The following is a 13,127-nucleotide window of genomic DNA, read 5'->3' on the forward strand; positions in this document are numbered from 1 at the left end:
GTTTTAATGAGCACTTGACTTTTTAATGTGCCAGCAATGGGCATATCTGGGTTTCAGCCACTTACAGGGTAGAGTACCCTACATTGCATGTTTGAAGAAGCCAGTCTGTTTTATGGCTCTAATTCCTAATTTTTTTGGCATTAATGACCTTAAAAGATAGGAGAGCAAGTAATCCCTATAAAGGACATTCTAGAGTTGAGGGCTCCTGAAAACTGTATTATTGGTATTGGTGGAAACTGACATATATAAGAGCCCATCTTGGAGGGAAAAACAGACGGGCTGGACTAGCCAGGCCATGGACAATGTGAAGGTTTCCATGGCAGGGATGAAGGAAGTCCTCTGGGCTCTCTCTTTGGATGATATAAGGGGGTATGAGGCCTTTGTCGCTTTATAGCATCAGATAGCCACCTCATCTAGTGATTTAAAAAACTAGAGGTGTTCCAGGGATGATCTCTGTCTAGAATGTCCTGTCACTCTTAACTCTGCCAGTGGCAACTGAGACCCATTGAGAAGGGTTATTGCTGAGGATTATATGGAGGTGGACAGTAAGTCTGGTGTGTCCTCGGTGTTTCTTCATTGAAAACTATGATGAAATTAGCCTCTCCTGGTGAGTAAATGTGAAACATTTATGTGTAAGGCAGATGCCATAGTAAAAGTAAGATGCTAATTTAAACACTAAAAGCTGTGTACATAGTTGGGAAGGCTATATTTCTACTAGTGTGGCCTAAATCAGGCTGGTAATGAAATTAATTTAAATGAAGAACCCAAATTTGAATCTCTGAAAGAAAAATTTGAATAGGTACCATACTTGTCTTTCACACTGGTTCTCCAGGTTTATACATGGATGATGTTAACTTAACCTCCTAAGCTCCGGTTTGCCATTTATTTTTTCTAACTATAAAGTATATCTCTTTACTCTATAGTATTATCTATAGAATCTTTCATATTCTTCTATTTCATTTCATTAAATATCTTGAAGCATGTTGGATTGTTACCTTGTGTCAATGTCCATGATGAAGAAAATATTCCCATTGACTTTTCCAGAGACCCAAGTGCCTTGACTTTTTTCTATAAAGAAGGCTTACCTTCTACCTCAGGGTTTCAGCTGTTACTAAATTGCCGTGCCTACATATGCAGGTATACCCATACTCTGAAATAGAAACCCTCCATTGTTACTCAGAGCTAATCATGTTTGATGTGCCTCTTATGGAGTGGGATGATGTTCTCATTCTTTCATTAAACTTTAGTTTGATGACTCTGTAATGTAAATGTGACCTTAGAAAAAGCAGGAGTGTGGGCCTCTGGGACACATTGATACTAGTTCCTGAAATTCAGTATCTGAATTTCTAGTATCTACCTGAAATTCTAGTATCTACCAAATTGAAGGCATTCAGTTTTTAACTCTTTAGATAAAAAGCATTGTATTAAGTTGGCACTCATTTAAGTAGGAGTTACTGACCTTCAGATTAGAGCTTCATCGGGGGAATCTTAATAAAAACTGAGATTCCTATTAATAAGTGCTTTATTCCCTATTAGTTCTGACTGGAGAAGCAAGGTCCAGAGAATTAAACTAGATTCATCAGCTCTCATTATAATGTTTGCATGGTTTCCCCTCCCCCCTAAACAATCTGTTTTTTCTAGATTTGGAAAATCTGCAAACAAACTGCATCCTGAGATTTGTAATGTTTATTGGGACTCATGCCTTTAGTGTAGGGGACTGAGTCAGGGTTCCTCGGTGTAGGCACTAGTGGGGAGAGATGATTTCTCGTTGTGGGGGGCTGCCCTGTGTATCTCAGGCTGTTCAGCAGCATTCTTGGCCTCTACTCACTAGATACGAGTAGCACCCCATGAATTGTGATAACCAAAACGTCTCCAGATGTTGTCACATGTCCCCTGGGGGCATAGTTGCCCCCAATTGAGAGCCATTAATTTAGGATAATGTATTTATCAGTAGTTTTAGTAAAGCTCTAAGTATACATGGATCAGATAACTATAGAAATCATGGGGAAATGAGAGCCTAACTAAGCTGAATTTTTAATCTGAGGATGCTTTAATTCATTTTCTCCTTCGGCTCATTGCCTTAAAATGGTGTGTGTTGGGATGGGGAGGGGGGGTGTGTTGTGTGACTGTGGGAACCACTGTCTTCGTCGCTTGTGGTGAATTAATGATGGGAATATCTAAGCAGCCGTCAGATTCATAAATCACTAGAAATGAGAGGGATAACACATAAAAGTCTTTCCCTTTTGTTTAGCAATTTATCATTTTGCCTGCACATTAATAAACAGAGCTCCCCTGAGGTAAGCCCTGGAAGATAAATATTTCTCCCTAATTTCCTCAATTGTAGCCAGTAGATCACAAGTGGGTGGAGAGGTCCTTGTCACCGCAAGTTGCCGGCTTCTTCCACCCAGGCGAGTAGCGATAAATAGGTACTGAGTACAACCACAGGTAATCGGGCTCCGTTTTGTTTATATAACAGGCACCAGGTTCCCCAGCCCCAGGCTGTCAGCCAGGCCGAGCCGAAAACGTACACTGTCCATATCACCGCTGTCCGATCACAGCTTTGACCTTCAGACTATGATAAGGACATCTCCCAACTCCTTGGTCACGATTCTCAATAATTCCCGCAGCAGCTCTTCAGCAAGTGGTTCCTATGGTCACTTGTCTGCAAGTGCAATCAGGTATGTATTTCCCCCGAATCCAGTATGTGTTTCTTTGATAAAGGGTCAGCGCTTGGCAGGCCCTGCATTTGCAAGACCCACTGCCTCTGAGGACGAACACAATCACGTGGCACTGGGCCTGACCCGGGATGCCGGTCAGGTATCACTACAGTGGATTTTAGAGCCAGTTACTGGGCCAGTAATATTGTTTCGCAGACGTTAGTTAGTAGCCTGTACGGAGATACGGACTTACTCACTTATGATGGAATCCACTGTCTAGAGGCAGTGCTTATGGCCAGTCTTTCATCCAAGCCCCTCTTACTAATTCGAGTTCTCTAGAGAGAAAACCAGCTTCATACCTGGTTGTGTGTAACACATGGAGGAACAGGAGCGGAAATCAAAAGGCCAGGCGTGGTTGTAATTCATGGCTGTTCACTACGCAGAAAAGGTCTACAAAGGAAAGGTGTCAGCAGGGTTTTTAATCTAATGGAAAATAAATGTGATGACATTGGAAGACCTACCTGTCCGCGGCGATGGGGCAAACAAGGACTTCCCCGTTTTCCTGTTAAGTATTTTTAGCTTAATTTGAAAGATCTCTTCTTGTCATCCTCCTTTGGAGTACACCAGGAACATTTCGACACTTCCTTTGGTGCTACATTGTGTCTGTACTTGTACATGAAGGGACAAACACAGGCTTCTGTAAACATGCTTGCTATAAAATACTTCTCGCTGCTAATGATCAAACTTGGGCCGATGTCAATAAGTAGGGAATAAAAGTAAGCCGGGCGATGAATTGTAGGTATCTTTACACTTGGTTTGAACTCTGTGCATTACCAAAGAGTTATTTCAGGCCTAGAATTAGATCATGTTCTGGTTAATTCATTATGCCACCATGATTATCAGCTTTCGTGATCCTTTCCCCTCAGTTTTTTCCCCATAGTTGAAGAATTCAATGACTAGCAATCTTTTTGAACGGGAGTTTTGCAAACCACGAATGATTCCTTGCTTTGAAAAGTACATATCAAAAAGGCTGTTTCCACTTGCTTTGAGTAAGTGAGGATTTGTTTATAGATGTGTTTCTACAAATGGACAGTAGCTTTAGTTCTTAATTGACGGGTGTTTCGTGATAGATATACATACTAGGGAAGCCCCAACAGTCTGGAAAAAAAAGGGTTAGCAGTTAGTAACATATCATATTAGCAAATGATGAATACCACTCTTTTTTCAACAATGTTCTCAATTACAGCTTTAATTCTTTGCTTGTTCAATATCAGTAATGCTCCTTGGCACACAAGTTAGTGTTTAAATATTGTAAATCCCCATGTTGACATGATGTCATTTTCTTCTGCTTTTCTTTGTTCTTTTAATATGCTCATTGAAGTGTGGAAACATGGAGGAAAAAGCAAGTAACTCTGCTTGTATGATAGCAGTCAGTGCTTACAGAGAGGTCCTGGGGTGTCTTCAGGATTAACCACAACAGTCACAGATGTAGGTTTAGAGTTGGGCGCATCTGTAGTCAGAGTTCAGGTTTGCCCCCAGCTCTGCAACTTTTCTTGCCTGTCAGCTCTTTGAAGTTCAGTGTTCACATGTGTAAGCTATAGACAAGACACCGCTATGTAGGAAAGGACACATTTTACGGACGCTGGCATGCATCTGCAGTGCCAGGATGAAGACCTTTAGCCACTGGCAAAGTCTCAGGACGACTGATCCTGGATGGTCCATGCAGGAGATGAGCTATCACGGTCTGGCCGTGCGACCCCATGACCCTCCCAGTCGGGCTCTGAGGAAGGGTGCCCATTTCAGAACCATAGCCTGGCTGTTTCTGCACTCCTGGCAAATACTCACAGCGTCTTCGACTGCCAGTGGCTGTATGTCAATTTGCTGAAATTATGTAACCGTTATGTGGCTTGATTAGAGGTCATATCATCAAAGTATGAGAAATATGGCATGCGAGGATATTCCCAAATGATACTCACCCAGAATCACTTATACGCATTTATTTTTCTTGCTTCTTTTTAATTTTTCCTCCTCCTGGGTCTCTGCCCAGCTAGTTTGACTTTTTCCAGCATCTAAGAGCCTCAGATTTGAATATGGTCCATTGATGGTCACAACGTTGTCTTTCTTTATTCTCACCCCTGCCCCCATCTTCTCTGTTTTCTTGATCTGCTCACCTTTGCCCAGGTAATCTAGTACCAAATTCTGACTTGGCTTGATCATTTTCCCCTGCCTCCAAAGAGCTGCCACACAGACCCTGTCATTCTCATTAGAACTGGAAGAGGAAGTTCACATTTGGCCCAGCCACCATGCGCTCATGTTCTTCCTCACCTTTGGATCCTTTCCATTCTGTCTTCTCTCTGGCAGCCTGACCTCTCATTCTTCAGTAGACAGCCAGTGTGTGTTAGGGTCAGATGTAGCTTTTAATGCATGGAAGGCAATGCAGGTAACCCAGGACGTGATCGGCGTGCCATATAATACAGTAATTAGAATCATTATCATCAGCATTGTTTGCCCGTCCTGTCGTGGGAGTGATGTTAGTGCTTTGCTTGCCCTGTTCTCAGTTTGAACGTGTGCACTAAAAACTCACTTGGGAAATAATCAGTACATAGTAGGACCAGTGGATGGCAGGGAAAGAGAAGAAGCATGAGCACAGAAAGCTAGAAAGGGTAGCTAACTTTGTCCAGAGGGCAAGACACAGGAGCAAGTGTGGACTTAGGATGCGTGTAATCTCTGCCGTGCTTGGTGTGAGGCACTCTCATTGTTTTCATGTCACGGTGATTTTGGAAAGCATACTCTTCCCCTTGTTTTACGCATCAACGTGGTGGGCCTTTGCAAGAGAAAGTCGGAGAAGGTCACATGCCAATTCTCCAATTCCCTGCTTTTTTTTTTTTAATGTTTACTTATTTTTGAGAGACAGACAGAGACAGAGACAGAGTGTGAGCAGGAGAGGGGCAGAGAGAGAGGGAGACACAGAATCCAAAGCAGGCTCCAGGCTCTGAGCTGTCAGCACAGAGCCCGATGCGGGGCTTGAACTCATGAACCTTGAGATTGACCTAAGCTGAAGTCAGACGCTTAACCCACTGAGCTACTCAGGTGCCCCATCCAATTCCCTGTTTTTTAACTGACCCCAAACGCATTTGGCTTTTTCACTCTTTTCGTTACCTAACCTGCTTCTGACATCAGGAGTGCACAGGATAATGTTGTTGGTTAAGCTGTAAAGAGGACGTTCAGTTTTCTAACAAACGTCGTAGCGATCTTCTTCACCTAGCGGTCCAGTCCAGGTGCTATTCTCCAAGAGGCTGCTAACAGGCTTGCCACTATTTGAAACACCATGTTTGCTGGCTCATCCAGAACTTTGCTGTCTGCATCCCCTCTGCTAGAATGCACGTGCCAGAGGGCTGTGTTTTCACGGCTGCACACTGCCCCCCACAACGTCTGTGCCTTGTCACCTTGACACCACTCCGTGGATATTTCTTGAGTGAATAAGTGAAGGAGCTCTTTAGTGAGTAATTAGAATTCTCATCACCACCTTTATTAAAGGAACTTCCTACGTGGTAGATGAATAATTCTGACTTTCAGAATATTACAGTCTTTATGAATAGTGTATGTCCATAGGTTGATAGCTATAGAGAGATAGAGGGATGGATACAAAATAAAGGGACAAAAAAAGCAAATGTCTCTCTTTGTGTATGGTTCTTACTTAATATTTCAGAGTGCTATAAAAATACCATGGAAAGCATGTATTGGGGTGCCTGAGTGGCTCAGTTGGTTAAGCGTCTGACTCTTGACTTTGGCTCAGGTCACCATCTCACAGTTCATGGGATGGAGCCCCGCATTGAGCTCTGCACTGACAGGGGCGAGCCTGCTTGGGATTCTCTGTTTCCCTCTGTCTCTGCCCCTCCCCGACTCATGCTTGCTCATTCTCTCTCTCTGTCTCTCTCTCAAAATAAATAAACATTTGGAAAAAGAAAAGCAGCAAGTATTTATTCACAAAAGCCCCTTGGCATGTTTAAACACGATACTTGATTTTAATGTCTCACTTTTCAAACGTCTTGTCCCAATGTCCACCATAAGCCTTTTTCTTATATATATCATGACTAAAATGACCATTCAGAAAAACCCCACGCACTTAGAAAGGTTGTGAAATATTCGACTGTCTCAAGAAGTTTTACCTTGTCTGTCTCCCTGAAGACTCCCATCTAGGCCTAGATGATTCCCATTTATCAAAGACAACCAGCAACCTCCGCTCTATGTGGTTAAGGCGGATGTTATAAATACCCACTTAAGGGCAGTACCGTAGCAATACCCCTGCTTCTGCTGCTGCCTTCCCCTAGAGATTGAACTGCTGTCGGAAGAGAGGGCTTTCCAGTGACCCTCCTCTCCCCGTTGTCTTCTGGTGAACATAAACAGAATGATGAGGAACCCATGCATTTCCAATCCACCTGTTCCAGTGTTCCAGCTTTGACTTTAATGGCCAACACAAAGATGGGTGTGTGTCCTTCGTGGTTTGGGGTCTGGCGTGGCCAGGACCGACGTCTCCCCGGAAGCAGGAGTCAGGTGCCCATCACCGCAGCGCCACCAGTGGGAACAGGCTGTCCGCTGCCAGCACCACGGGCTCCAGCTGGGGATGGGACAGCCTGTGTGTCCCTGTCCAGCGGCAGCTGCCGGAGGAAGTGCACGTCTGGCCGGTCCGCTGTTGCTTCCCGAGGCCGGACAGGAACAAGCTCGGCCTCCGCAGTGGCTCAGCTCCGAGCTTATGTGTGCTGGTCACAAGTTGGGAGGGGTGACATTGAGGGATAGGTGAACACCGTGCCAATGACCCCAGGGTCCTGAAACACTGATTGCATCTTCTGAAAGTGGTGACAAACTCCTGCCCCCAGTGGCAGCGAAAGCGATGAATACTAACGGAGAAAGATCGTTCTTATTTACTGCCATAGGTGGCCATTGGCTTTATATAGCCCTTCAGTTAATCAGTTAGTCATTCACTCCGCAGAGATTTAGCTCCATATTCAGCTCTGTGCTGGTCACTGTGCTGGTCATGGGGGCTACCAAAATGGGTGAGAGGCATGACCCCTGCCCTCACAGAACTCATGAAGGAGACAAGCCTCCGATCAGGTACGAAAGAATGAGTGGGGCAGATGAGACCCTGGGACGGGAAGAGCTTGGCTATTGAGGACCGTCAGCAGCCCAGGGCGCCAGATGGCAGTGAACAGGGAGAGTGTCCCAAAGCCTGAGGTTGGAGGCAGGCAGGGGCCAGGTTGTGCACAGCCCGGGCCACTGATCCAGGAACAGCAGGAAGCCTTCAAAGCTCCCAAGGAGGCTGCATTGTGTCAGGGTCCAGGGAGCTGAGGCTCAGAGAGGCTAGTGGGCTAGATCAGAGGCGCTCAGCTACTTACGGGGCAGAGCCTAGTGTATCCCAACCCTGAACTTCTTTCTGTCCGCGAGGCCTTCCTTCACTTAGAAATCTCCAGTGGGAGGCACGGTTAAAAGGCCTGGGAGGAAGTGCTCTTCATAACGGGGGACCAGTATTAATACCTGAGGATGTTTTTGAAAAACTGATGTTTTTTTCTACCCACGTCTGCATGGCCGAGCAGTTACATGGAGAATGTGTCACTGGTATTCATGTTCCTGGAGGTCCTGTCTGTTGTTTGTTTAATGGAAAGTGGCTTTTTGGGGCTTTTTAAAACACTTCTGTCGTATAAAGCCGAATGGACTTTTGCCCAAGGCAGTATTCACAGAGCACGTATGCGTCAGTGCAAATGTGGGGGTGATATTTACTTACTTTGTGAGTGTGCGGGTCTTACTCGTGTGCTCCTTACTTCTGAGGATGCTGGGTTTTCCAGTAAACTTGTCCTGGGAGCTTTTACGGATGGAAGTGGAAGCTTTATTTTTCTGTTTCAAATAAAAGCACGTGCAGGCATGTGTGTCCTGGGGCCTGTACATACACAAGTTCTAATAGGTGTCAGCCTGTTCTCAGCAAAACTGCAAAGAATTGTTCTTGCTTTGAATGGCAGCTGTGGTGCAGGAAATTCCAAAGCTGTAACCAGAACGTGGACAACCCCATTAGCGCAATAGCCACAGAGTGGCCACAAAGTCCGTTTTGATTAGAATGCCTCCTCCCCCACCCCCCACCCCCACTTTTCTTTCTTCTCTCTTCTTGAAGCCAGTGTGTCCAACTGTGGGGTCCTTTTGTTACCAGGCATTGACTGTTGCCTAACTTGACCTCTGATACCAGTTTCATGAGCCAAAAAGCTTGGAGAAATCGGCTCTGGAAAGGCAAATGTCCCCATTGGATTCTTTACACAGAAAATACAGTATGAAGTTTCTTTTTGTTTGTTTGTTTTAAGTTTATTTCTTTATTCTGAGAGTGAGTTGGGGAGGGGCAGGGAGAGAGAATCCCAAGCAGGCTCTCTGCACTGCCAGCACGGAGCCTGATGCAGGGCTTGAACTCATGAGCCATGAGATCATGACCTGAGCCGAAACCTAAGAGTCTGACGCTTAACCGACTGAGCCACCCAGGCGCCTCAACAGCATGAAGTTTCTTGATCCCAGTGCCACGGCCTAAAGTAATACATCATAAAAGTATCACGCGCATTTCTGTTAAGGGCGTTTCAGAAATTCACGTCTGAGCAAAATGCAACCACCAGAACAATTGAAAAACACATTTATAAAAGTTAGCACTGATTTTATACTGAAAACAAGACATTTCCCAAGAATCCAGAGGCACCACATGTGCTTTACCCTTCACGCTGGCTGGAGATGGTGAGGGTTCCAGAAATGACCCTGGGATCTGATTGGCCTCCCTGCTGAAGCAAATTTAAGTGAGATGTGTGGAGCGCTGCTCAGTGCCCCACGGTCTCCTCCTCCTTTCCCTGTCTAGGTTGTATGTTAACACACAGGGACCATAGCCAACTCAGGGCAAGTGGACGTCCCTTGGCAGCTCTCAGGAAAATCGCCATCTTACGTCTGGATGGAAGTCATTAAATAATAAAACGGAAACTTTTACCTTTAAGTGTGCAGTGGCTGGGTGATCCAGCCTCTAGCTATCTTTCTTAAAATTTATTTATTTATTTGAGAGAGAGAGAGAGAGAGAGAGAGAGAGAGAGCACTTGTATGCCCGCATGAGCGGCAGAGGGGCAGAGAGGGAGGGAGGGAGAGAATCCCAAGCAGGCTGTGCACTGCCAGCACAGAGCCCCAACACGGGGCTCAAGCCCACAAACTGTGAGATCATGACCTGAGCCAAAACCAGTAGTTGGACGCTGAACTGAGCCACTCAGGTGCCCCTGGCCCCTTGCCGTTGTTCTTATGATTCCTTGGTTTATTTTCCTGGTTTTTATTTAGTGACAGACAGAGCTCTTTCAATATTGTAATCCGCTCTGTTTACCCTCCCAACATATAGGACTGCAGTAGGCCAAATTAGGCGGCTGTGTTGTTCCAAGATTTCACTGCCAGGCACCCCACCCACCCTCTTACCCCTACCGTGTGTAGAATTCCTGCACTGTTTCTAAAACACACGGGCTTATCTTACAGCCATTTAAATTGGGTTTCATCCATCTGACTTGAATAGTAATGACTGTGAAATACATTTACGTATAGTAAGGTTGAATATATGTTTAAGGAATGATTGTCTGCAATACCAACTCTAGCGTCCCCACTTACGTTATCATTCTAGGAGTTAAATATAAATTTGATTCACAGATTGATCACAAGGTTTCTGTACAAATGTTGACTCACATTACTTCCTTGGTGTGAAAAAAACAATGTTGTGAAAGTGAAAACTGATTATGAATTTCAAAGTTCTCTGTATTGATTGTAATAATATGTAACTTTTCCAATTTTAAAAATGATTTTATGCTTTGGGACTATAAATGAGATCTATAGAAGTACTTAGTTAAAACGTAACCGAGTTGAAGAATGACCTAGTGTGTGCGTTTTAGGACATTTCATTTAACATCTTTTCTTCCTACTTAACACTCCAAATTTTAGCCAGACTGGGGATACTTGCTGAGATTCCCAGACAGGAGACTTCCGGAGGAGTGAGGTGAGACTATGTATTTACTGCAAATTAAGCAATGAGGCCCAGTTTGCAAAATTTAACCACGCTTCGCAAAAGAAGATTGACAAAACTTTACCTCTATTTTTGGTAGAGAATAAATACATCAAAACTCTCTCAAAAATTCAGACTTTGGGAGTTTTCATTTTAAACCTTTGGAAAATAGGGGCGCCTGGGTGGCGCAGTCGGTTAAGCGTCCGACTTCAGCCAGGTCACAATCTCGCGGTCTGTGAGTTCGAGCCCCGCGTCAGGCTCTGGGCTGATGGCTCGGAGCACGGAGCCTGTTTCCGATGCTGTGTCTCCCTCTCTCTCTGCCCCTCCCCCGTTCATGCTCTGTCTCTCTCTGTCCCAAAAATAAATAAAAAACGTTGAAAAAAAAAATTAAAAAAAAAAAAAAACCTTTGGAAAATAGAAGAGCTTTTTCCCACTCAGTTGACAGTTTGTTGATCATTGTTAGCTTAGCTCAGAGCTGAACATAATGGGGGAACTGACCGTGAGTAGTTTTTGTTTTTTGTATTGTTTTTTTAAAATGTTTATTTATTTGTTTTGAGAGAGAGAGAGAGAGAGAGAGAGAGAGCAAGCGAGTGCTCATGCACATGGGGGACAGGCAGAGAGAGAGAAGGGGAGAGAGAATCCCAAGCAGGCTCCGTGCTGTCAGTGCAGAGCCCAACTCAGGGCTAGATCTCATGATCTCACAAACTGAAATCATGACCTGAACTGAAATCAAGGGTCGGACGCTTAACCAACTGAGCCACCCATGCGCCCAAGTGACCGTGCGTGTGTAATTTTATTTACATGTGCTCAGAGTTCTATCCCCGAGTCACCAAACATAGAGGAATGCCCCTTTAAGGTATTGTATAAAACAAAAAATTTAATAACTGTGTATCTGTCCTAATGGATAGAAATTATATTTGATGGAAGAGAATACCACCTATATTATAGTCAACGACCTAAAATCCCTCTTTTACTCTTTTTCTGCTCTTGAGAAAAGGGAAGGTCAAATTAGTATTGAAATTAATTTATTCTGACTTTATAACTGTTGTCCTAGGAGAGTGTTGCTCAAAGTGTTTTGCCAGGATCACTAGTTTCTAGAAGATCCTCTGCTGTATCTGGGCTGGGACGCTTGGAATACACATCCCGTAGTCACAGCACCACAGGATCCCGGGCTTGTGGAACCCATATTCCTCAGACTTCTGTGACTTTAGCACTTCTTTTTCTTCTCCTCCACAAGACTTATTTTGGGATCGTTGTCTCGGCAGGCCTGTGACCTTGTTAGTACGTTGCTTGGGAAGATGGGGGCCATCTGATGCTTCTCTCCTAGTCTCATTGACTAAATATAGATAATTAGAGGTCACATTGTTATGAATGTTTGTGTGTTTTAAGTTACCCCACCTTTCATGTAGTCATTGGGAAAAGAAGTGAAAGCTCTAAAAATAGTTTTCTTTAATTATATTTAATATAGCTAAATATTGAGTGATGAGGATCCAGAAGTCCGATTGTAAAATTAATCTTTCTTCAAGTGATCCACAGGAAAGAATAGGGTGCACAGAAATGTAAAAGACTTTGAAGTAATAAAGTTCAGGTAGACCAAGTTTTAAATAGACTGCGTCTTCCTTTAGAGGACACAGAAGAGATTTATAAAAATTCCCAACAATAGCAATACTTTATATCTCTAGGAAATTATGACATGAATACATGAACTATTTAGCAAGTTATTTTTCTTTTAGGGTTTCTAAAGGTACGATTTATTTTTTGTTCTTTTTAATTCTGACCTCCGTGTTCAGCAAAGACTATCCTCAGCCACTGACGTCCTATAGAACAATCGGAACCTAGACACTAATTTAGTTTCTACTGTGTTTTACAGACACGTTGTCAAATTGTAGCTTTCAGAGGAAAACACGCTTTCCTTTGAATGGACTGCTCTGACTGTGATCGGCCCCCAAAGATTCCACGTCTTAATCCCAGGAACGCATGAGCACGTTACCTTATACGGTAGAAGGAATTTTGTAGCTGTGGTTAAGGATGTTGGGACGAGGAGATGAGTTTGGATTATTCAGGTGGCCCTGATGTAATGAAAAGCATCCTTCCAAGAGGAAGGCAGGGGTGTGTCAGAGTTCGAGTTGGAGAAGAGGGTCGGAGTGATATGGGGCCATGAGCAGAGGATGCGGGCAGCTTCTAAAGTGCCTGTGGACTCCAGAAGAACACACGCTGGTTTCGTGAGCCACCAAGATAGTGTTTGTGACTTAAGTGATAGTAACTAAGCCACTAAGTTGGCGGTAATTCGCTGCGGCGGCAATTGGGAACTGAGGAAGAGATTTGGTGACTCGCTGACTCACCGTTGAGTGCCCGCTGTGTGCTGGGCAGTGTTCCAGGCACCAAAGGGTCAGCTCTTCGGGACCCTTCAGTCTAGAGGGAGGGAG

At 44.3% G+C, this 13,127-nt stretch overlaps 1 protein-coding gene across 4 annotated transcripts in view; it reads left to right on the forward strand.

Annotated features, from left to right (window-relative positions):
• Positions 1 to 13,127, forward strand: part of GLI3 (GLI family zinc finger 3) — a 279,910-nt gene that overhangs the window by 190,006 nt on the left and 76,777 nt on the right. For all 4 annotated transcript variants that reach the window (XM_047849880.1, XM_047849881.1, XM_047849882.1 and 1 more), the window contains one exon: positions 2,477 to 2,678. In XM_047849880.1, coding sequence (XP_047705836.1) covers positions 2,477 to 2,678 — 202 coding nt within the window. The remainder of the gene's footprint in view (positions 1 to 2,476; positions 2,679 to 13,127) is intronic.

This window comes from Prionailurus viverrinus, chromosome A2 (genome assembly GCF_022837055.1).
Source record: "Prionailurus viverrinus isolate Anna chromosome A2, UM_Priviv_1.0, whole genome shotgun sequence".
NCBI classification, from domain to species: domain Eukaryota; kingdom Metazoa; phylum Chordata; class Mammalia; order Carnivora; family Felidae; genus Prionailurus; species Prionailurus viverrinus.